At 43.0% G+C, this 25,234-nt stretch overlaps 1 protein-coding gene across 6 annotated transcripts in view; it reads right to left on the minus strand.

The window, feature by feature from the left end:
* The window catches only part of Trim66 (tripartite motif containing 66), a 51,133-nt gene that overhangs the window by 15,678 nt on the left and 10,221 nt on the right, over positions 1-25,234 (minus strand). For 5 of the 6 annotated variants that reach the window (XM_074041053.1, XM_074041050.1, XM_074041049.1 and 2 more), the window contains 14 exons: positions 24,911-25,027; positions 23,544-23,658; positions 22,876-23,022; positions 21,637-21,754; positions 19,314-20,218; positions 17,639-17,800; positions 5,217-5,738; positions 4,864-5,056; positions 3,360-3,420; positions 2,721-2,895; positions 2,104-2,393; positions 1,555-1,681; positions 631-705; positions 64-216 (listed from right to left, as the gene is read on the minus strand). In XM_074041053.1, the coding sequence (XP_073897154.1) occupies positions 64-216; positions 631-705; positions 1,555-1,681; positions 2,104-2,393; positions 2,721-2,895; positions 3,360-3,420; positions 4,864-5,056; positions 5,217-5,738; positions 17,639-17,800; positions 19,314-20,218; positions 21,637-21,754; positions 22,876-23,022; positions 23,544-23,658; positions 24,911-25,027 (3,160 nt within the window). The remainder of the gene's footprint in view (positions 1-63; positions 217-630; positions 706-1,554; positions 1,682-2,103; positions 2,394-2,720; positions 2,896-3,359; positions 3,421-4,863; positions 5,057-5,216; positions 5,739-17,638; positions 17,801-19,313; positions 20,219-21,636; positions 21,755-22,875; positions 23,023-23,543; positions 23,659-24,910; positions 25,028-25,234) is intronic. The other variant, XM_074041054.1, reaches the window with a different exon arrangement.

The following is a 25,234-nucleotide window of genomic DNA, read 5'->3' on the forward strand; positions in this document are numbered from 1 at the left end:
TCCAGCCACAATAGTCTTAGGGTCCCTGGGAAATATGAGAGGGGAAAAACAGCAAAGGCATACATAATTGAACTTAGCACAGTTCCAGAACATGAGGCGCACATCTGATACCACTTCCTCTGGAGTGGTATAGTGAGCTGGGTCCTTCTTTTGCAGCTTCCTCCTGATGATTGACAGGTCCATAGGCCTCTTGATAATCTGATAATAATGTCGGGCCTTGTGGAAGGAGAGGGGGAAGAAGGAGGTAAAAGAGGAAGAGAAAAGACATACAGGTATAGAAGAGAAGAAGAGAGAAGAGATGGAAAATGAGTTGGAATATAAGTGAAAGAATAGAAGAAAGACAAAGATTAGGAGCAAAAGAAATAAAAATATGGAAAAAGAAGACAACAAAAAAAAGAAAAGAAGAAGTGTATCACTTGTTAAGTCAGGTCTGATGCAGGAGCAGTCGTGATAGGTGAGGGGGACAAGCTGGAATGGCCACGGCCCCTGGGTTCCACAAATTAATACCATAAATACTTTCAGTGGCCATTTCCTGGACCCACCCTGGGTAATACCATGATCATGCTCCATAGCCTAGGTCCTCTGAGCAGAAAGGACAGTAGCAGGCAGAAACAGTGAGGCTTTCCTTACCAAGGGGCTGACAGGTTCATGGAAGGGCAAGCTGAGGCTATTGCAGCACAAGGACAGTATCAGCTTTTCACACTTCTGCAGAAATCAGAACAAATAACAGTATCACTTTATTCTGATCCTAGCTCAATAAGAACTAAAGATGGTGATCCTGAGTAACATTCTAGCTCCATCCCTCAGGCTGCCACCAAACTAAGGCAGTTCAGGCTCCCAGGCCACAAGAAAACCACCAGGAGAAGAAAAATCACATGAACTCCATGGACTAAGTAGTCAGGCATAACCCATGTTATACTTTGAATCTTAAATTATCTCCAGAAAGCTCATGTGTTAAAGGTGTCCGATGCAGCAGTGTTCAGAGGTGGAGCCTTTGAGAAGTGATTGGATTATGAGGGCTCTGATCTCATGAATAGATTAATACATTTATGGATTCATAACTTAGTAAGCTATTGAGAGGTGATGGAACCTTTAAGAGGTGGGGTCTAGTTGGAGGAAGGAGATCACTGGGGGCATGCTCTTGAAGGGTATATTTTGTCCCTGACACCACCTTCTCTCTCTGCTTCCTGGTCACAATGAGGTGAGAAGCTTTTTTCTACCATATGCTCCCAGCCATGATGTTCTGCCTTACCACAAGGCACAGAAAAAAATGGAGCCAAGTGACCACGGAATGAAACTTCTAACCATGAGCCAACCCCCACCTACCTAACACACACACACACACACACACACACACACACACACACACACACACACACAAATCTTTCCTCCTTTAAGTTGGTTTTTTCAGGGATTTTAATGGAAAACTGACTAACACAGCCTAAAAGAAAGGTATCCAGAAAGGCCTCTCATCCCCTCTGAAAGACCTCAGCCCCTGTGGGTATAGGGGGCTGCTCCAGACAAAAAACCTTGCTCCCAAGGACCCCTCCCTACCTTCTGGTCATATATGCTCAGGCCGGGAGGTGCCCGCACTCCAGGCTGATTGTAGCGGGCATTCTCACAGTCATACTCCATCTCAGGCTGAGTCAGGCTGCGGCACAAGGTACACACCCAATCTCCCCTGCGTGGGCAGGTGAGGCTGGGTTAGGACTCAGAACATTGCCCAGAGCACCCTTCCCTGTCCCTCTGTCCCAAAACAGACATGAGCCTGCCCTGAATAGAATGCTTCCTAGGTCACAAATGTGAAAGAAATCCAGTAACTCAGGATGTAGTGAACCCAGAAAAACGGGAGTTAGTTGGCAGGAGTATAGGCACAAGTCTGTGTGCATGAAGAACCCAACCAAATTTCTAACATCAACCTGTTCTGTGTGCAGAAGGCACGCTACTGTAGGGCCCAAAACTCACAAAGCTGCACTGTATGCAGGCCCAGAAGGAAGGAAGGAAACTTATTTTAGGGAGCTCTATAGTCCTGGCCTGGAATAATAATATAACTGGAAGATAACCCTCCTAGCCAAGTGATGGCCCTGGATTAGCATGACTCACCCTGGGAAACTGAGCAAGGCTGGCACATGGCAGGAAAGGTGGTACACTTTGGGGCAGCGGTCACAGCACAGTAGTTCTCCCCCATTAAGACACACAGCACAGAAGTCCTCATTCTCAATTGGGGCTGGGGGACCCTTCTTGACTCCAGGAGTTCGAGCAATGAGTCGATGTTCTTCAGGAGATGTGCCTTCCATGTCTGGTGGCCGCTGCCCAGCCAGAGAGGTGACAGTGACCTTTCTTCCCCCCAAACCTGGGGCCTGAATGGCATCAGAAAGGTTGTCCTGGCTGACCTTGGGAAAGAAGTGAGTCTGAGCAATCAGAGTACAGTACTAACAAGTTGTTGAGGGATAGAGGCTAGAACAGTCAGGCCTTGAATACTTACTATGAGAAACTTTTACTCCGGGACCATAAACCAGCCAAGTCCTATGAATGTGGGGACATTTCACTCCTGCTGTGTATCTCACAGGCCCCATACAGCAGAGGACAAAGTCTAACCAAGTTACAGCCCTACTCAGACACTCACTAAAGGCCCTAAAGCCAACGCTCTGGCAGTAGCAGAGAGAAAGGAGAGGCTAGGCTAGGCCAAGTTTCAAGACCGAGGTAGAGCAAAGTAGTACCTTAATGGACATGCTGGAGGACTCAGTGCCACACTCGATGACCAGCAGGAAGCTTCCATCCTGATCATTCTTTGGAGGCTTCAGCTTGAATACAGGCATCTCTCCTGAAGAGGCAGCACATATCTTGAGTCGCTCCAGTCGCACATAGGGAATCTTGGGCTCACTACTGAAGGCCCTGTGGTAAGAGAAAAACCCTGGGTCTCAGCAGGAGCTTCCTCTGGCTCCAACCTCTACACCAGACTTATCCGTGATTCCCACAACTGAGTAACTACTCAAGATCTCCCCAGTTCAATCCTCTACAGGTCTACATTCTTCCCTGCTGCTCAGCTCTGCCTGGCCAGGCCCTCTGGTCAGACACTGGAAAGCCCTTTATACTGTCCCTGATCAAATAAAGGGGCTCCCTGAAGAACAAGGACTACATACAGAGCTCATGTCTCACAATGCAGGATCTAGAACATCCTCCCATAACTGCCTCAAGACATGCAACCACACAGACCACACTTGAGGGTCTGGGGATTGAAGACAGGTACAGGCAAATTTCTGTTTCTAGTTAAGTCATCAGAATGCTTACTTCTTGTGCCAACTTTACAGTACATGAAGTTGAGGGTAGGAAGAGAAGGTTGGCAAAAGGTCTGTTACCTGATGCTCTGGTTCTCTTTTGTGTCCAGTTCTATGGCTCCTTGTTCAAAATTCTCATAGTCTACAGCAAAAGACAAACAAATACCTGTGACATACATTTGTAACAACACATCCTGTCACTCACATCTTCTACTCATTTCTGCCACTCATAACTTTGGCCACACATCTGTCACACAATTGTTATCTATATGTGACCATTCATAGTGATAATAATCCTGTCATAAGTCTCCTTCCTGATGTACAAGAAAGGCAGCCTTTTTTTTAAAAGATGAGCATAGATAAAACTCAGAGGCTGCCCACAGGTATGTGTTGGGTAAAGCACTTAGGGGCCAGTTTCTCACATTCAAAATGAACTCAGAAATTATTTTTTTCCAGTATGCTGATGTTACTTGTTCTGAGGAGTCATTCTGTGCATCTCTGCCTTTTCAGGCCCAAGTGCTGAGATTCTAGCACCACCTGAGAATCCAGCTCATACTCTGTGGGCCAGAGCTCTGGAGAGCCCTCCCCTGCATAGTATAGTCTACATAGATAGACAGGGGACAGTGGTGGGGCAAAAGGAGGGAACTAGCATTTATTGAGCACACACTCAGCACCAGGCACTGTGCTTGGCACTTTACGTGGGCAAGCAAGATCCAAAAAATTTAGTTTAGCTGCATGAAATTCAGGGTTACATTATTGTATATAATAATAACCAATAATTTTTAGTTGGTCTTTCAGTCAGTGTGAGGAAAAAAGAAGAAAAATTTGTTTCTTTTGTTTATTAAATGTATACAAAATAGACTGCTCCTTACACATTAAGCAAACTTTATACATGAAACAGAAAAAGTCACAAATGATCAGTAGGTATTTGACTCCTAACTGGCTGACTAGCCCTCACCATTCACGGAAGAAACAAACCTCAGTTCAGCCCAGTTTGAGAAGGGACATGAGGAGCTGAGGAGAAAATCAGAACCAATCTCCAGTGGCCCAAGTGCCTTTTTCTATCTGGGTACAAGGAAAATTCTTGCTACTACAGAGTAAGATGTCAAGTGATTTCACTATAATTATTTTGCCCAGTAGCTTATAAGGTAGGTATAACCAGTCCCATTTCCAGAGGAAGAAACCAGCTCCAAAATTAGGTTTGACCTTACCCAGGGTCAAATAGAAAAGGGAAAGAGCTGGTGTTCTAACTAAATCTGACTCCAAAATTAGACATGCTTTTTTACCTGTAATATTTTGCCAAGGCTAGCCCTCTTCTCATGAGTTCTTCCTATCTCCTTCTACATGCAACCCAGACCCCCAAGACTTTTTCCATGTAGAATGTTATAAAGAGGCTATGTGAGTTAGTTCTGGCCATGGTGAGGGAGGCAAAACAGTAGAAGTCACTTGTGGAGGAGAAAAGTGAAGTTATCCTCAGAGAGAAACAGTGCTCCCAGGTTTAGAGCTTATCTGCCAGCCTTTATCTCATCTGGAAGTGCTGAGTCCCTCTGCTCCAGGCCTTGGCTAACTTGGAAGGCAGGCTCACCTTTTGGGCTCTGGTACTGCTGCAGAGCTGTAGAAGTGTTGACTAGGGGTACCAGTGGAAGTTTTTTCACAGAGAGGTTAATTGGCTCCTCAAGTTCTGAGGGGATGACCAAATCCTTGGAAGCACCCAGACCAGGGGCTTTGGGGCCTTGCCCCACTGAATCAGTAAAACGAGTGGCATCCTCACTTTCCATCTTTCAAAAGAGAAAAGTCAACAAGAATCAAAGAAATCAGACACTGTGGGCATCAGTGGTCTCAGAGTTGTTAAGCTAAAGCAAGGATAAGGCAGTCAGTGGTCAACCTTTTGCCCAGCGATGAGCATAGGCAGTTGAATGGCATTTCCTCAAAACTTACCTTACATAGGGCATTGCCCAGGGAAGGGTCGGCCCCATCCCTGGGGCACAGGTTTTCTGCAGTTCGGCCAGAGCCAGGACTAGAAGTGGATCTAATTTCCAGCTGCATGTCAGAAACTGGAGGCATGCTCTGCAGAGGACAAGTGGCCAGACTTGGCACAGCCTGAGTGTGACCAGGAATTAGGCTGGACCTGGACTGAGAGTGATCATTTGCTGGGCTTGTGATGGCCTGGGGGGAATCATTCATCAGGTTGGGCATGGACTGGAATGTGCCACGCACAAGGCCTGGCATGGCCTGTGGGTGAGTGGTTGTCAAGCTTGGCATGGCATGGTTTTGAACACTTGTCAAGCTGGACACAGTTTGTGGAGAGCCACTCAGTAGGCTCGGTACTGTCTGTGGGGGACCAGCTGTCAAGCTGCTCACATTGTGGACCTGTGGCTCTAGGGTCCTCGCCAGCCTAGTAGATGACAACTCCATCTCCAGAGTGTTGGAAAAGCCCATGATGCTCACCGAGGTGGATTGCTGCAGGAGTAAAGGGTAGAATCAAGCTGTTAAGCTGGCAATGCATGAGGCCCAGCCCACAAGAACTCCCATGTTCAGATTCCTAGTGTCTGAATCTAGGTGCTTCTGGGAACTCAGGCAGCACATGAGATTCCAATTCCTAACATCAAGGAGGCTTCTAGGTTCAGACAGAGAGAGAGGCATAGGCTGAGGTGGGGGTGTGGGGTGCACAGAGTGAGAGCAAGAGAGCAAAAGAGAAAGAAGAGGAGGGTGCCTACCACCTAACCAGAGGTACACACATGTGTATACACACACACACACACACACACACACACACACACACACACACATCAGCCATGTCTTCCAACCCCAGTCCTGAACTTAAGCAAAGCAAAAGACTGTAGGACTCTCCTTTAGTTTCACATATACCATAAACGGCCTTTTTTCCCTTCAAAGAGTCCTACAAAAGAGTCTTCTATGCAAAAGTGGCAGGAAATTAAGAAGGCTACAACTCTTATCTGCCTCCAAGCTTCTCTAAGAGAATGCCAAAGGCTCAGGGAGTCCCAATCAGTCTGGGGAGACCTGGGTCAACTCGAGAACCTCTTATACACTTGTTCACATCAGGCTGGAGGTGTGGCTCAAGACAGCAGCTGTCTACAAGCACGAAGCCCTAAGTGCAAGCCCTTGTATCTCCAAAATACTAATACTAATACTAATACTAATAAGCTTGGTCTTATCAACGCCAAGCACCACCATCATTTGAAGAAGGCTTTAATCCAGATATCTGAAGGTCTTTTCTATCCCTAGTAAACCTAACAAAGACATTCCAAACCAGAGAAAAAGAATTTCAGAGCAGCTAACTCTTAACATGACTCAGTCTATTATAATCATTAGGTGAGGGGGAAATGTTCCAACTCCAAAAATCTTTTCTCACATCTAACTACTCGATGACTTGAGGGGAAGAGACTTAAAAGGTTAATGAAAAGAAGGTGAAGACATGCACTGAATTTACCCAGTTTTTCAGATTGGAGAGACAGATTTGATGGAGGTGAGAGAGCAGACTAACTCTAAATGTAATCTTCACAAATTTATAAGTTGGATAACCCAGTCCTCTTTAAAAAAAAAAAAGATTCAAATTCAATTTGCCTACTTTTGAAAATCAAAGGGAAAACAGGAATAAGCATCTCTAAGCTTCCAAAAATCAGTGTCTCAAATCTGTCATTCCTTCCATTGTGAGATATTCAAATTTCCTCAGGAAAGCAAACATTTTAAATATATTCTCAAGTTTCAATATGAAGCTAATAAAACTATTTCATACTGAAGACTGTTCTCATTTCAGTGAATGTCACTCCTGGTCACCCAGCTCTGCAAGTCAGATCCTAGGAGGGAGGCATCAGGAGGGCAGCTCTGCTTCTTCACCCAAGCTAACTCCAGGCCCCATCAATTCTGCTTTAAACATCTCTCAGATATACACACTAATTCCTCTCTCTACTGAAGGTGCCTTAGTCTAACCTACTTTCCTATCTCCCTAGACAGCAGGAGTGGCCTCCTCAGTGGAGAAATACTTTGAAATACATATCTGATCACATCGTTCCTTTTCATAAAACCCTGCAGTGCGTTCCATTCTTTTTCTAATGAATGTGAAAATGCTGAACAGGCTCCCAAGCCCTAACGACCTGTGTTGCTTGTCCTCCTTGGTAACCACAGCTCATAGGACAGCCTCTTCCTATTCTCTGAGCTCCATTCCCTCAGACATTGTCTTTCATTTCTGAAATATGTCAGGCTCCCCCTCTCCCCACAGTCCTCCAGACTGCCTCCTCTGCGTCGAACATTCTCCTACCCCTGCCCCCGTTCCATTTATCCTTCAGAACTCAGCTTAACTGCCAGTTTTATAACAAAGCCTCTTTCATTCTCTAGTCCAGACCAGATCCCCCCACCTTTTATGATCTCCTAATGCCTTGTCCTTGTACTTTTAGTCTCACAGCCCAATCTGTGATAACATTTGATTAATTTCTGTTTCTCCTATGAAAGTGTAAACTCCATCAGGGCATGGATTTTGTCTACTCTGTTTACCTTCTGTATTCCTAGACTCAACAGTGCCTGGATGAATAAATGGATTAATGAGCTACTTAAATTTTCAAAACAACAATACTATGTGATTGTCTTATAAATCTTAAATCAAATGAACAGTGGCTTAGTTCTACTAACAACTGAATCTATGAGTCTCCCTAAAATAATGCTTATTTTTATATAGCTAAAATTTATTGAGAATTTATTATATGCAAGGCAATTTGCCAAGTGTTTTACATATATTGCCTCATTTAATCCCCACACTAACCATTAAAGTGTTGTGGAGAGATTAAAAAAAGTAATCTATGTAAACATTTAAAACAAGGTCTGGTATGCTGTATGTAGGTACTCAATAAACTCCAGGTGCTGATATTATTGTTAGTTATTACTGTTGCTGAGGCTATAATTTTGTACCCAAGAACAATAAGACTCAGAAAGGCATCATAAAGATTTTTTAATGTTTTCTTGAAACATAATTTTATAAATTTCCATTTCTCTTTATTTGTGATTGAATGTAGAAATACAATTGATTTTTGCATATTGATCTTGCAGGTCTCTTGCAGAGACTTTGCTAAAAAGTCACTTTGGAATTTTCTTTGGATTTTCTGTGCACACAAATTAGGTAATCTATGAATAGTGAGTTTTCTCTGACCTTACCCCACTAGCTAACACTTCCAGCATGAGACTGAATAGAAGTAGTGATTGTAGCCACCTTTGTCACATTCCTGATCCCAGAGAATCTTTTCAATATTTCACTACTCCTTATATTTGAAGTAGGGTTTTTTGTAGATTTAGAATCCAGACCCCAAATGACCCAAGCATTGTATGCACATTTGAATAAACGGAAAAAAAAGAGAATCCAGACCCCTGGTACCAAAGCCAGGTTCTTAACTTTTGCCTATCTGCCTCTGCTTCTCTCTGTGCAGACTCCTCTTCCCCTTCTGTCCCATCTTCCTCCTTCCCTCATCTTCTTTTTCCTCTCCCTTCATGACCTTCTCTTTCTTCTGTTTTTCTCTCTTGTTATCATCCCTTTCTCTTCTCTCCCTTACCTCTTTCCTGTATTGTTTAACAGCTTTTAAAGCTTATGTTTTCTGTTATTGTCTCAATTTTCAAAACAGATTAGTTAAAAACCAGACATGGTGGTTCATGCCTGAAATCCCAACGGGAGGTGGAGAAGAAGGATCATGGTTCAAGACCAGCCCGGGCAAAGGTAGTACAATACCCTACGGAAAACAAACTAAAAACAAAAGAACTGGGGACATGGTTGAAGTGGTAGAGTGCTTGCAGTGTGAGGCCCTGAGTTCAACAACTAGTACCACAAAAAAAAGAAAGAGAAAAAGTAAATGAGTTAAATGCTTTTTGTTTTATCTTTCCAAAGAAAAGTTTTTGTATTTTCCTTGGTAATCAATAGTCCTGAATTAAAAAGTTCCAATTTTAAAGTACACCCACAGTGGAGACACATAGAGAAACCCCTTCAAACATCAACTTAAATATTAATAATGAAAGAAAGGACTGTAAAATAGGTATAGTGTGTGTTGCAGGGGTAACTAATGGGAGAGGGAAGGGTGAATGAAGGAGATTAGGTGCGGGTATATGGTTGATGGACTTCATATACTTATATGAACAAAGAAATATCTTGCAATTGCTTCAAGTGGGGCAGAAAGGCAGTTGAGGGGGAGAGGGGATGAGGATGTACAATATAAGCCTAATTGGAACTGTCACTATGAATCCCCCCCATAACAAATATATCCTAATAAAAAAATTTTATAGAAAAAACAGTTCCAATTTTCTTTACAAGTCCCAAGAAAAGACTAAAGAGAAGGAGTGAGAGGAATAATTGAACCAAATTAAACTAGGCATGGAGCCCAGACTAAGAGACAAAGGTCAAAAATTAGTGCTTTTCTCAAACATGTCCCTTGGTACCCCCTAGTTATATACTACCATAGCTTTCTAATATTCTGTATTTCCTTTCTATGTATAAGAATATCTAGTGATTGCTACACTCCCTTTTGTAACATATGACAGTATAATCCTTGAACTGGATTCTCTCACCTTTTCCCCACTTGATATGTATATTTAATACTGTTCTGGTGTTCATTTCACCTACCCATGGTGGACATTGAGAACTACATAGATGGTGCTCAGTGAGATCCTTGCTGCTAAGCACCATGGGCATCACAACCCATCTATACTATCTGTTTGTCACAAGTTATACACAAGATAAAATCTCCAAAGACAAAATTTGACACATTAGGGGTAGAGATCACATTTGTAGGATATCAGCTCCCCTGCCTTAATTACTTATTGTATGCCTTATAAGGGAGAGGAGGATACACAGCCATAGAAGAATCATGAAAGCTCTGTAACAGCTTATTTGGAGGTGAGCATGCTGGGTCTGCTCTCGTAACACCCACACAAAAGTGTGATATCAGCAGTATGTCCTAAAAGACTGTAAACTAGACTGATTTCTTTCATCTCCACATCTCAAAGAGGCCAATTCTATTAGAAGGTGGGATGAAACTCTGCTAATGGTAACAAAAACCTGGGAAACTTCTATGGGAGAAGGAATTCAGTGAAAGGTATATTAAGAAGCCAGTCCCACCCCATTTCTATACCAACACAATGGTATTTCTGGAACTTGTATTTGCTGTATTGTCAGTTATGTTTGATACTTCATCTGGCTCTCTGGAGTAAAGAGTTAAAAAATATGAAAAGATACTTATTTCATGTATAGGAAGGAGAGAGTTGAGAGTCTCCATGTACTCTGCTGCCACTGCTACAAGATGAGTGGAGGCAAAGGTAGGACTAAGTTTCAGGGAAAGTAAAGGACTGATTCTCTAGACCAGGGAGGAAGGAAAGGACTTTTCAAGCATGCTAGGATTGGAGAAGGGTTTGGAATGAGGCCACAGTTTTTTGCTGTCCCATATACAGAAGAAGCCCATCCGCCAGTGGAGATGATAATGCCTGCTATCTCTAGCACTCAAGATTGTTAGAGGTCAAATGAAAGAAGGTGGAAGTGCATTTCCTGCTGTAAAGTCTTACAAGGTCATCACTTACACTTCAGACTGCCAACTATGTAATTGATACCTTGACTTCATCATTATATATAAAACCTTCAGGTTTCATGAGGGAAAATGCATACTCTGAAGTTTGCAAGTGAAAACAAACTGATAATAAAATAATAATAAATAATAAAAAAAATAAAATAATAACTAGTTCAGAGAGGAAGTCTAAATGTCAAAAACATGTACTCTGATCATCAGTTCAGATCATCTTTAGGGGATAAGGGAAGACCACACTGAGCCTAAAGACCCCCTCTTGACCAGACATGGTGGTATGCACTTATAATCCCAGCACTCAGGAGGCAGAGACAGAAGGATTGACAGTTCAAGGTCAGCCTGGGCTACATGGCAAGTTTGAGGCCAACATGGGCTATATAGTGAGACCCTGTCTCAAAATTTAAAAATAAAAATAAAAAAGAACCCCCTTTGACATCTCTTATCACCTCTTCACTTGCTCCTAATTTTGTCTCTTCTTAAACTGTCTGTTCCTGTTCCTATCTCTTTCCATTTTGTTTCTTGTATCTTCTTCATCTCTCTCCTGATATCTGTCTGCCACCTGTCTGGCTTACCCGAACTATTGCACCTAGAACCTACTAACTTATTTGTCTTCACCGCCTAACTTGGCATCTTGCCTAACCTGAAAACTTTCAACCTCTTCTATTAGTCACCTATGCAACCCTTCACCCATCTAACCTGCTTCTGCCTAACCTATTGCCTGCTGGGCTCCCTCTCCTTTTCGAGTTCAATGTATTGACATTATTGTTCCAATGTTTGTCACGTGGTGGTGTCAGTGTCAAAATTCAGAGAATACATCATTCTGTCACTTTAACAGGAAAGGAAATTGAGACACAGTGATTACCCAGATTTCCCAGGCTCATTCAGGGCCAAGACTAGGACTCCAAGTCCTAGCTTTGAAAAATCTACTGGGTGGTCTTAATTGTAAGAAGTCATTATGAAATCAATAAACAGACACTTAGTGCACATTCCCTGAGTTTAATGTAAGTTTCTCATTCTTACAGCAAGATAATATTTCTGGGGATAAAGTAGTGCAGATAGGGTGGGGTTTCACATAAATTCATTTGCCAGATAGCTGAAACATGCTTTTTTTCAATAATAAAATGAATTGGCTTTAAAGCACTATTTTGAATGGGAGTACTTCTAAAACACTTCACACACTACCCTGTCTTATTAAACAGAGTAATTGGAGCCTAACGAGTCAAGCAACTTTGGTGAACTGCTAAGTAGTGCAGGATGCTTTCAGGAACTTCTAACAATGGAAGGCTTCGCTTGCTCTTTCAATGAATGATCTCATACGGTGGCACTTTTCCAGGGGATGCTTCTTGTCTTCTCCCTTGTCGTTAGCTGACATTATAGAAGTCCTAAGTCTATACTTCTAATCTGCTTACTGCCTTAATTTAGGAAAACTAAAAAATTTCCAAAGAAAACCATGTATCTAAACTTGATAGATTAAGAATGCTGGCTAGAGGGCCAGGCACAGTGGCATGCACCTGTAATCCTAAGTCAGACATGGCAGGATGTCTCTGTAATCCCAGCTACACTGGAGGAATAGGTGGGAGGATCGCCAGCCCAGGCAAAAATATGACACCCTCTCTAAAAAAAATAACCTAAAGTAAAAAGTTCTGGAGGCATAGCTCAAGTGGTAGAGTGCTTGCCTAGCAAGTGTGAGGCCCTTGATTCAAAACCCAGTACTGAAAAAAAAAAAAAAAACTGACTAGATAATTGAGTGTGGGTTTATGATATCATATAGGATATAATGCCTGGGTTTTGTGCCATTTGTTTCTGTTGCTGCTCCAAAGTTTTGCCTGCTCACTTCTGGTTAAAGAGGTTTTTCCCCAGTGGTTAAAATTACCAAAAATTTACCACTGTGTAAAAAGGACCAATGACTTGGAAGGTGTGTCTTGGAAATACACAGGTCTTCACTCTGACTGAGGAAACAAATAAGACAAGAAAAGGGGTAGATTTGTGGATTAAATCTTTGTAAGACATGAGTGCTTCAACAGCTTCAAAATTTGGCAGGCTGATCTAAAAGTAGTAGATCTTGATACAGCTGAATAAGACAGGCGAAGAAGAGACCTTTTCCAGAAATTGATTTCACATGTTGATTTTTAACAGCAAAGTTGCTATTAGTGAGTGCCCTTTCACCTCAGTGACAAGCTCTCACACTAGTTAAGGCAATTCATAGGGATGTAATGACGCTGATATAGTCCAACTGACCAAAATAAAATGGGAAAAGTGAAGAGATAAGTAGTGAAAAGTGTCCAGTGCCCTGAAGACCTGAGGAAGACAGAGACTGAGGTGGAAGGAAGGAGAAAGGAATAAGTGGAATTTGGTGAGTCTGAAGTGAAAGCTAGATGAAGGAAACTCAAAATCTCTGTAGCTCAGAAGAATCTAGCAAGAGGTATTTTACCCAGACTACTGAAGGAAACTTACGGCCTATTAGCAAGGGTCTGTTTTCTCATGGGCCAGGAGATCTAGGCAAAGATCTCAGGGTTGGTCTATGAATGAAGTCATAATAGAACTAAGGGGACAGACTTCTTAAAGGGTACTAAATTTAGTACATCAAATCTGGGGAGTGTTTGGCTTGACTCCTCAGTAAGGCGGAGTAGATCCCTATGTAGTTCTACAGGTGCTGACAAGGACACAGGACACACTTTAAGAAAGCTTCACCAGGCCCTGGGACATCCTGGCTACTTTCTGGGCCAGGCTATGAGGAAAAGATCACTGCTAAAGTTGATTATCCATGACCTAGTCCATTAGCAGTGTATTTGGAGGTTATAAAGGCAAGATGCCTAGTATTTCCTCATGCATACCAGGGTTTACAGTATGAATTCAAGTGAGTCATTCCCAATCTCTGGGCTTTAATTTCCTCTTCCACTGGTTGATGTAAATGTCACTCAGTTAAATTAAGAGTTTGGACATCAAAGTGCTTTGATAATGGTATAAATGCTATCCATCTGAGTCATTATCCTTTGCTCTTCTGCTTCACTCCTAATCTTCTGCTTTACTCCTAATAAACTGGGTCACAGGAATGCCTACTGTTTCTGTATCATTTACTGTAAATACATCCCAGACTCCTCTTAAGCCATGAGCAGCATCCTGGTGGCCTCAAAGCCATGTGTAGAAGATCTGGAATTGCCCTGAACAGCAGAAGACAACTCTCTATTGCAAGTGATGTGGAACTCAGAGCTCTGTGCTTCTTACAGTTTTGACTCCATGAGAAAGCTTTGAGGCTTTAAAGGATCATGTATATTTTTCAGCAGTTAACTAGTTCAAAAGGATGAAATGAAGCCATCAAAATGTCTTCCAGTTTCAAGGAGGGATGCAAGGAGGTTCTGTTGTAGAGTTGTGACTCGTATTTCTTGAGAGTGGCTGAACGAGGATTGGGTAACAGCTACAGCCAGAAAAATGCCAAAATTTATTTTAAAATATCCTGATAGATATAAAGGATGTGGTAGGATAAGCTGCTTCCGAGAGTGCAGAGCTTAGGCCTCTAAAGACCCATTCTATAACTTTTACAACTCATTTTCAGCTACAATGTTTTCACCATAAGCTCAGTCAGCACCAGCTCCAAGGTCCTTGTGCACAGATGCTCTGCTCTAACAAAAGTGGTAATGTAGGATTGGCATGGTGTCATGTGCCACAGGTTCCTCTTCTCTGTGACTTTCAGGCAGACATTTGACTTTCCTGGCTGAGGAGTGGCTACAGGCCAAAACATCTTTACCAGATAAACACAACCAGACCAAACAAGACTGAGTCCTAAGACCTCTCCTCAGAAAGACCTCAGGCTACTTCAAAGATTACAAAACAGGAAAATCCAGTGAGTGAGAGACCAAAATGGAGTCCCATTTCTCCCACTGCAGTACACCTAGTCATTGAGCACAGGGTTGAGTTAGGAACCTGTGCTCTGCTCCTAACATTGCCCTTGGTCAGTTGTATAACTATTAAGGTCAATTAAAGTCTCTATGTCTCAGTTTCCACATCTTTCAAAGGGGAATAAGAAAGTGGCTTCCTCATAGTATGGCTAGGATAAACAAAGAGATAAAATGGAATAGTCCATGTAAAAAAAAATCTATGAAAAAAGTCTTAAAATACTAAACAAAGTACCATTATTCAATGATAATATGCTCAAGATATTTGGTATCCTCAAGCTTCCCACCCTCCACCCATTCAACCCCAGCTTCAAAGCAACAAATTCTCTCAAAAAGAAAGCCCTTTATCTTATTTCAGTAGCTGTGTATACATCTCTCTGTCCATCCAAAGGTTCCTCTGGACCCAACCTTGAGGGTCCTTTTTCTGTGAGTCAAAGCCTTAATGAAGCCTATAAAACGTCTAAAAATGCTAAGCTATTTTCTCCTCCAAACCTCTACCTAAGCCCCAGTTCATAAGGGCCAGGACAGCTCAAAATGAGAAGTTAGAGTTCCCAGGACCTTCACTAACCCACTGGCAGCCTGCAACCACACTGAAGGGTGATACCTCCCTGCTGCTCAGAGAGCCCTGGGAGCCACTCACATAGGCAACACAGCCTCCATGCTCACCTGCCTTCTTTCATACTGTGTATATGACAGCTGAGCATCATCGAGTGAGCAGCAACATTTCCTATGTGGTTTTCACCACCATTCAAGAACTGGCAAGACTCCTGCTTCCTGATAAATTTTGGACATCTAAAACGGTTGCTTGCCGGTCATCTTCTAATGTATTTTCTATGGGAGAGCATCCGCAATTCAAAACTTAACTTCTTCCTCCCATCAAATGTGTTCTTTTCCCCATGTTCCCATACTAGTGGGTCAAGATAGACCTGGGTATTGAGCCAAAGGACTTTCTTTGTTTCACCTCCTGTTGCAAATCAGACACTGAATCCTAAACTCTTGTGATCTGACAGCTCTCAAAATCTTTGCTTCTTCTTCATTCTTATGGCTACTGATTTCCTTCAACTTCCTATTTCTCCTCTGTACTGCTCTAGTCTCTCTTACCACTGGTAAAGTGACCTTTCAAATTTAACTCAGCCATATCCCTCCTTGATGAAAGTCCATCAGTCACCCAATCTATTTCCCAAAACTGAATCCCGACTCTAAGCATAATTAACAAGGTCTTCCTACCAATCTGGTTGCACTCACTCCCACTCCCCACTACATATTCTGTTCCTATCAAATCAAACCCTAAGTGCCTCAGGCTTTCTCTCACATTTGGACTTTCCAGGTTGTCATTCCCTTCCACTAATATATTCAACCTTTCCTCCCTTCACCAGCCCAATTTCTTTCTCTTCCTTCAAATCTTAACTTAAAATCATGTCATCAAAGAAGTGTTCTGTGAAAAGCCCCCGCTCATAGAGTTAGGTGATCCACTAAGGAACCCTTCCATGACTACCACAGCACTTTACCATAACTTATTATTGATGCCTGTTTATCTATCTCACCAGACCATAAACTCCAGTGTAGGACTGAATATCTACCAATATGTGCCAGGCACATAGCAGAATATGACACATATTAGGAGATGTGTGTGTGTGTTTGTGTGTATAATTAACACTTAATGAATAAATAAAATGATGAATGGAAGAAGGACCCATGTATAAGAAGTTAAAACCATAAGACCCACAAAGGGCTTATTTAAAGTACCTCTAGGCCAAACTATTTTCAACAGGATAGGCACAAACAAAAAGGGCACTAACATAAGATGCCTGCCCAGACTTCAAGAGTCTCGGGGAATTTTCAAGTTAACATTTTATATTTGCCTTCCCTTCCTTTTCTAAACTCTCTTCTCCAGTACCCTGAGACTGAGCAATCTAAGACAGTGGTGATGCTGGGGAAACTTGATAAGGGGTAGTACACTAAGCAACTAACTTCAGGGCCAGAGTGGTGCTGCCTGGCTGAGGGAACAAACTGGGAGGATACAGGCTAGCCAACAGAGACTTAAATCCAGGACTGGGTAGAAGCACCAAAAAGACAGAGGACACCAGGTGCAAGAATACAATAAGATAAGTAGAACAGGCCCATGGGGTACAGGCAAGGGTGAGTGGAAGGCATGGCACAGTACTGAGGTTCCAGCAAGAAGGAGGACATGGGTGGGGGGTGAAGGGAATGAGTCCTCCCTAGGACAGCTGAGTTGTTGGGATCTGGGTTTCTACCGATTAAATTAACCCTTCTATCAAGCTGGTAGGCAAGTAGACAGAAAGGCCTCAGATAGCTTATCTTCAAGAGATCTTAATATTCCTAGGTACTCAACTACCTCTACAGGAATGTCCAACAAATTCTATTGATTCAAATTCTAAGGACAACCAACTTTAGGCTGTGGGGGTCACATAAAATATTTTCCCCACTTTCACTGCAGAAAATAAAAGGTTGGGCTTTGGATTCTAAAAGATCTCATTTTAAGTAAACCTCAACTCTTTCTTCTGCTAGCTACAGGGCCCCAGACTCCAGTTTCCTTAGCTATACAATGGCCCAGCTCATACCAATGTTGGGAGGGTTAAGTGACAATGCTTGTGGAACAGCATACATAGTTCCAGGCACAGAGTGAGTATTCAGTAAATTGGCTCTCTTTCCCTTTCCCCTTCTACTCTAAGTGAAGCACTATAGGCCCCATGTTAAGTGTGTACATGGGAGTGCAGATTGAGGTGACTGATTAGGACAGAAGGCATGCATCAGGGATGGGTAGCATTCGGGAATGAAACAGGGACACTCCTCCCCCCACCCCATCATCCTCATCCATGTGCCTGGGATCTTGGCTGGCAGTGAATACCATGTCAGAGAGAGCAGGCTCCATTAGTACCTTTCTCACCACATTTGGAGAAGAGTGCTGGATGGTGCTGTCCACTGAGGGGACGCTATGAGGAGTTTCCTCCCCAGATGTCTGGGGCAAGGTGGCAGCAGTATTCTTGTCAAGAGAGAGAGCTGGCTTTGGGCCCTCAGATGCTGAAGGCTCATCTGTAACCTAGAATAAAAAACAAGAACATGGGTAGGTATCACTGCAGAGAGTAGCAGAAGCAGCAATAGCCAAGGCCCACTGTGCCCTGTCCATTGTCACTACCTTCACTTTGTGAATTGCTTAAAGTTTGTGAATTGCTTAAAGTTTTCTCAAAAAGAAAAATAATCTTATCTAAACTCTTCCTAAGACTATACCCTAATATGATAGTCTTAGGATAGACACCCCCCCAAACCAAGAATTCTGAACTAACTCTGACACATTGGCTTTAGCAATCATAACATGGTGTTGTTTTGTTTTCTTTTGTTTCATTTTGGTTTTTTGTTTGTTGTTGTAGCTATTTTTGCAATGCTGGGAATTGAACCTGGGGGCTCATGCATGCCAGGCAAGCACTCTATTAGGTGAGCTATACCCCTAGCCCCGTAACACGGTTTTGACAAATATTTAGCTTGTGACCCTCTATAAACCCTAGACTCTCTGGCATCACAGGAATTATTCTATACCTACTCAAAGGAACTAAGCCTTCTGAGATAACATTTGAAGCATTATCTAAAGTTGTCAGTTATGAGGCATAAATATGAGGCTTTATATTTTATAATAAATCAAAAGTCTATAGAGTTTCTTTGAAGATACGAGTATAATTATATATTTAAAGGAGACACCACTGTGGAAAAAGTGAAAAGGGTAGAAAAAAGAGGCTGGAACAGGAGGTCCAAAAGAAAAAGAAAATCTGGAACTAAGAATGAAAATATGGAAAGTAAGAAAGATCCCAGAGGTGTAAACTATACTTTTTAATTTATCTTTTAGCTGAGAAAAATAGAGAATCAGCATTCAATATCCCCCTAAAGACAGACTGAGGCCTCTTCTATGGCATTACAGAAAAATCAGCCGACCTGGATCCAAGTCTTATCTCTACTTCTCAGTGTTGTATGATCTCCTAGGCAAGCTGCTTGCCCTCTCTAATGCCTACTGAAGTATACTGATGATGGGATAAATTATATGTATATATAAAATAAACCTAGATTAAAAAATATAAAATAAAGTTAAATCTATGCCTGCATAGTGTGACAAAAGTACCACCCACTAGGACCTAATGAATATCCTCTCTCCATTCCTTAAACTTTTCTCTTCCCCCTATCTAGGACTCTAAGTTTGCAGCAAGGGAGTCTGGGAGGTTACAAAGATAAGAAACAGCCTCCCTTCTGCCGTGGCCCTGGCAAGAGTCCAGCATAGCTCAGAAGGTACCATCTATGGACAAAGTCCTTATTGTCATCCAGAGGATAGGGCCAAGCACCAGGCCACTCTGGAAAGGACTGAGTCCAGATCTATATTGGGACCAGGTACTATATTCTCTACAGCTTTGCTAAAGGAGGTTGAGTCCAGGGTAGTTTTGAAATTCAAGAGCTTAGCTCAAGGCCACTTTAAAATTAAAAAAAAAAAAAAAAAAAAAAGCTATTTCCTGTGCCACTCTGTGACCAGAGAGGCTGTATTCTCTGAGCAGACCTAGGATGGAGTGGCTCACCTGAAGGGTATCCTCCTGACTCTGAGACTGGACCGGCGCTGGCTGCCTCACAATGTAGTTGATCTGCCCCACAATGGTTTGCTGAAGATGCTGAGGAGATTTGGTCTGACTCAGCTGCAAGCTGGGCTGCTGAGCCTGAAGCAGAAGCTCCAAGTCCTTCTGCATCTCCTCCAGCTCAAACTTGTGGTGCATTATGTCCATGTTCTGGGAACATGCAGGCCCAGGAGGACTCTCATGCTGACTGGAAGCCAGATGTTGGGATGGAGGCAGAGGTGGGGGTGGCTGCTGAGGGGGTGGAGGTGGTGGAAGTGATGGAGGTGGCAGCTGCTGCTGTGGATGCTGCTGAAAGTGACTGAGCTTCAGCTTCTGGTGGTGGCCAAACTGGACTTGGATGGAGGGTGTCTGTAAGGTGGGCTGGGCATGGACTCCTTGCTGAACATCCTGTGGGGGGACGATGCAGACAGGCTGGGAAGTTAGGTGCTGCCCTGGCTGCTGTGATGCACTCTCCTGTTCAACAGGGTGCTGGGTTTCCAGCCAGGGCTGCAGTAGCTTGGGAGGATGAGGACTGCAGGTCAGCTCCTTCTCCCTGGGTAGTAGGGTGGGGCACTGCAAGGACCCCAGCTGGTGGGGTACCATCTCAGAGGGCTGTCTAAAACTGTGGGCTGGGTGGATGCTGGGTGGGGGGACCTGGCTTTTGAGGGAAGGTGAGACTGGGGAGCAGTGGGAGCAGCACACAGATGAGGAGCACAGTGCTGGAGGCTGGAACTTGTGTGAGGGGTGGCTGAGGGCCTCTTGCTGAGCCACTGGGGACTGGTGGTTTTGATAAAAGGATGATGGCCCCTGTAAGCCTCCATATACAGTAGTATCTGCACGGGACAACTGTCCACCTTCAGTCGTTATGCAGCCTGGAAATTCAGAATAGAGAGTTTTTCCAAAGATAATCTGCAGTTGCTACCCCCACCACCTTACTTCTTCCTACTCCTGGGATCAAAGGCCATCATTCAACAAACCCATACCAGGCACAGAAACTAAGAAATTCAACCCCTGATCTCCAAGACTCAGTCTGAATGTTACCATAATAGCACCTGTGTGAACCTGCTTTCATAGTCAGGAATATTTGAGGAGTTGGCTCAACTTTTACTAGATGATCAGCCCTGACTCTTTCTATCCCACTAGGGAAAGCATGGGCTCCTTTTCATAATACATACCCCCTTTCTTTCTTTCGTTTTTATTTTAGCACAACAGCCAATCAAGATTAACAGAAAGAATCAGCCTTGGGGGTGGGGATATGCTGGAAAATAGCAAAGGGTGAAGAGTCATCTCTGGGACAAATAAGAAAGTCTCCAGTTACAAGTCTGGGGAACTGTGTATTGGGAAAGTAAAATGGGAGTGAATGGGGAAGCTCCCATGCCAGGTTAGTGCAAGATACCAGCAATGCCCACTGAGATCTCTGAGCCCCTTGTGCATGAGCAGATTTATATCCATTGCTCTCCTGGTTTTCTGGATCCTTCTCCCTATTGTTTTCATGAGGATTGCTTAGGAAAGACTGAGCTCCTTAAAAGGCAGAGTATGTGTTTGATTCACGTTTGGTCTGTTAGTGCCCAGCCAAAGGCCTAACACAGGGCAGGTACCCACCAAAAGTCTGTTGAACTAAATCAAAGGAGAGAGGGAAGGAAAAATAAATCTAATATCACTTATCACTTTGCCAAGGTCAAAAACTTTCAATGAGATTAACACCCTCAAATGAAGGCAGCAGTTAGTGATTAGTTTAACAAGACCATTAGGCTATCAACACAGACATGACTTCAAGTTGTCTACATTCTGCCTAAAGAGAATGCCAGCAAATTACTACAGCAGGGAAGAAAAATGCACAAGGTGGTGAATTATCTTCTTCCATCTCAACACCAACGATATGTGTATAATATATACATAAACGCACAGTCTCACTATTGCCAAGGTTTCCCTGCTTGTACCCACACCCAACTACCCTATGTGGCCACAGAGACACACATTCTCCTGCCATATAGCATTCTAGAGAGCAGAGCCACTGTCTCGTCTCCTCTCCAGCAATGAAACCAAGGGAACAGGGGACATTCATGCAGAATCGGTAGCTCAGGTTTTGACCGGTATTGTTATAAAGTCTTATATTGCCATTGTTTATTTAGCCTTCCCATTCCAGTTTTCTGAATGACTCCATGACCACTGACAGTCTCAGGAAATACTTTCTCTTGGGTATACACAGACCTATGGAGTAAACTAAGCAAATTCCCTTTATTTATCCTTAGCAAGTAAGACAAAGCCCACAAAATGGGTCCTGACTCACCAAGGGAAGCCAGCTGCTTGGTCCAGAAGTTAGGCTCCCAGGTGAATCTGATACTCCAAGGAGAGCCAGGATCTGTGTTACAATTTGTCTCCAACAATCGCTGCATCTGAAACACAATCTGACAACACCAAAGTTCACTTATTTGGGTATCTGTGCCTGAATGACAACTCCCTCTCCCTTGCTCTTTGGAAAGGTTGAAGGGCTCAAAATCATGGCTCTTTTTCCTCTGGTCATCTCCCATATTCTCCTTTCCTTGCCCCTTAGTACTTCTTAAAATTGAAATTCTTAGCCAGGCACCAGTGGCTCATTCCTGTAATCCTAGCTACTCAGGAGGCAGAGATCAGGAGGATCACGGTTCAAAGATAGCCCTGGCAAATGGTTTGCAAGACCCTATCTTGAAAAAACCCATCACCAAAAAAGCGGGGGGGGGGGGCTGGTGGAGTGGCTCAAGGTGTAGACCCTGAGTTCAAACCCCAGTACTGCAAAAAAATAAAAAATTGAAACTCTTAATCTCTGTGTACCACATTCTCCTATTTCTCTTCTAACCTGTTTCTTCTCATTCTCTTCCTTTCTATAGAAATAATGGAATTCCCTATGTTCCAGAATTGCTCTATTTTCCTCCCTTCACACACTTCTCACAGTGATATCATCAATATCCCGGTGTCTCTCACTTCTCTATCTTCACCCTGACTTGTTTTCTGACTTTTAGACTCATTTATCAAACCAGCTTTTGGATGCTTCTTTTCAGATGCCCTACAGACAACTTAGATTCAACACATCCAAATACAAACCCCACCAATCCCTCTCAAAATTCTTTATCCCCCCTGGGTACCACATCCTCCCAAGCCTAACACTTCAAAAATCTTTTTCAATTCCCCTTTTCCTCTTAATCCCCCACTAGACCCCAGTAACACTCTATGAGATGTCTGTACACCGCTCACATCCAAGATAATATCTGAATCCATGACCTAAGACTTTCACAGCTGAGTAACTTGGAGAAGGGCAAGACCATTTCAACACCTGGATCCTTTATATCATGGGATTTGGTAAAAGATGATGTTCATTTACTAACCCAAAAGCAGTGACTGGGTTTGAAGGAAAGATGCTATCTTACTCCTCTTTCCATCCTCAAAAAAAAAAGGGAGGGGAACTTTCAAGGACAGCCTCACTGCCCCTATGACACAGGGCTGTTCTGATCTGCTTCAAGGACAAGCTGAGAGATGAGAGGTTTCATCTTACCAGCTCTTTGCTGAAAAGGAAAGGGACGCTGGTTTTGCTGCAGACAGCCCAATTGATAAAATTCTGCACATGCTCAAACTGACGATTGAGAACCATAATGCTCTGTAACTGCTGTTCCAGTTTCCGCTTTCTCTCATTTGCAATGCCCTGGGTACAGAGAAAGAAGACAGAGTTCTTGATTCTGTTCATGGACCTACTTAGGAAGTCTGGTGGCCTGTGTGGTTAATCAGAACACTGATGAAATCAAATGTGAATGCACCCCCAGAGTGTTGCCATGGGCTGCTGATGGATGGAGGAAAAGAGGGAGAGATGGTGGGAAATTTTATAATACAAATATGGAATGGGCAATGAACGGAGAAATAAATGAATGTCTACATCTCTTGGGCATAACCTGCTGAAGAAGACAGGTTGTTGTGTGACTTTTCCAGGACTATAACCTGCATAGTCAAGGACAGTAGCTGCCTAAGAGCCATTGCAGAGAGTTTAAAATGGTTTTTCAGCCCTTAATGAGCTACCCTCCCCAAATTAGGCTGGACATTTTAGGATATAGGAAATAGGTGAATTCTAGCTCAGGCCATTCTGGCCCTGGTACTAGTTTGATATGTGCCTGGTTTATGACCCAGTGATAGCACAGAACGCATCTATCTAATCCATCTGTCCACATATACCTCCAACTCCTCTATGAGTCCATTGGCCTGTTTGTTCACCTCATTCATCAGAACCATCTTAGCCATTTTGATCTGGTTTTCCACCTTCCTGTGCTGATGCTTCACTTCAAAAATCCTATAAATGTTATGGGACAAAACACAATGAGTCTTTCCCTTCTGACTCCTGAGAGCTGAGAGATAGTAAACATAAAATTCAACAACTTGGAGACTACCTATTGAAATTAGGATTGGCAGGCAAAGAAAAGAGAACTTCCTCCACCCCTTATCTTTTTATAACCCACCTCCTTAATCTACATGGGCAAATGGCCCAAAGTTCAACTTGGTTTTTCTAGGTAAACCTCAAATTCACACCCAAGTCAATAGCTTGTCTACACCCAGTCTAGTAGCTCACCAGTTGACTAGCTCACCAGTTGAAGCAGTACTAGAGGCAGGACAAGACAGAGTTAGTATGAATATGATTTCCTGTTAACTTATTGTCTTATAAAGGACAACGGTCCAAGAAACAGTATCATAAGGTAAAAAGGCATGGGTACAGACATAAAGTAAACTAGTGATTTCTAAGGACTGGGGGAGAAGGGAGTGACTAACGTACACGGGGATTCTCTTTGGGGAGATTAAAATGTCCCAAAAACAGACAGTAATTATAAACAATTGCACAATTCTGTGAATTGTATACTTTTAAAAGGTTGATTTTATGATAGGCAAATTATATTTCAATAAAGCTATTTTTAAAAGAATGGGCTTGGGCTTTGAAGTTACCAAAGAAATGGCTTCCAAACCAGCTCAGCACTGATTAGCTATGTTATCTCAAGTTACCTAACCTGTTTGAATCTCTGTCTCATCAGTAAAATGGAGATAATCTCTGAGTAAAAGACTGAACTGAACAAAATAATGTATGGTGCCTAGCTCAGTGCCTCCCATGTGATGAGCTTGAGGTTCCTACTCTTCCTATGTAAAGTACCAATGATATAATGTCACCTGTAGATTGATATGGAAAACACTGGGAAAGGAGTGATAAAGTAATAAGTCAGGTTGCCACTGACTTATTATAGCCTCACAATAAACAGTACTCTCTTCCCCAGGATCTACTGTACACTCTTGTCCTCAAGCAACCACTTCTTAAAACATATGCTTTGGTCCACTAACTCTGATCGTCCTGAACTAGCTTTGCCTCATTACCAACTAATGACCCAAAGACCCCTCACTATCCTTAAGACCTCTAAGTCCAGGAGATATAAGGCACATGCCCACATCTGGTTAACCGCACATCCTCTCCAGGGGCACATCATCTGATGGCCTGGTACTAGAACCCAGGAAATGAAGGAACAGAGCATTTCCATTACTGACAAGGGACTAGCCTATGCTACCTGTCCTCAATTTGCTTTGCAGATGTCTGTAGACTGGATTTCTTATGTGCCACTTGTGTAGTCACACTTTCTAGAAGCATCCTCTGGTTTTGTAGAACTTCTTCAACATGTCTGCACCTAGAGGAGGAGACAAAGCAAAAGCTGAGGAAGGCTATAACTCCTATCCTGAGCATGCCAGCCAGCAGGTATACCTACAGTGCACAATCTCAGCCAGGTCCAGAGAGACCATGATTACCTTTTGGGAGAGTCAAAGGCACTGCAAGCCCCTGGCCCATTGGGCCTTTTCTAAAGAAGCCTTACAGCAGAAGCAAAGAAAACCTTCAT

Source organism: Castor canadensis, chromosome 1 (assembly GCF_047511655.1).
Source record: "Castor canadensis chromosome 1, mCasCan1.hap1v2, whole genome shotgun sequence".
NCBI lineage: Eukaryota > Metazoa > Chordata > Mammalia > Rodentia > Castoridae > Castor > Castor canadensis.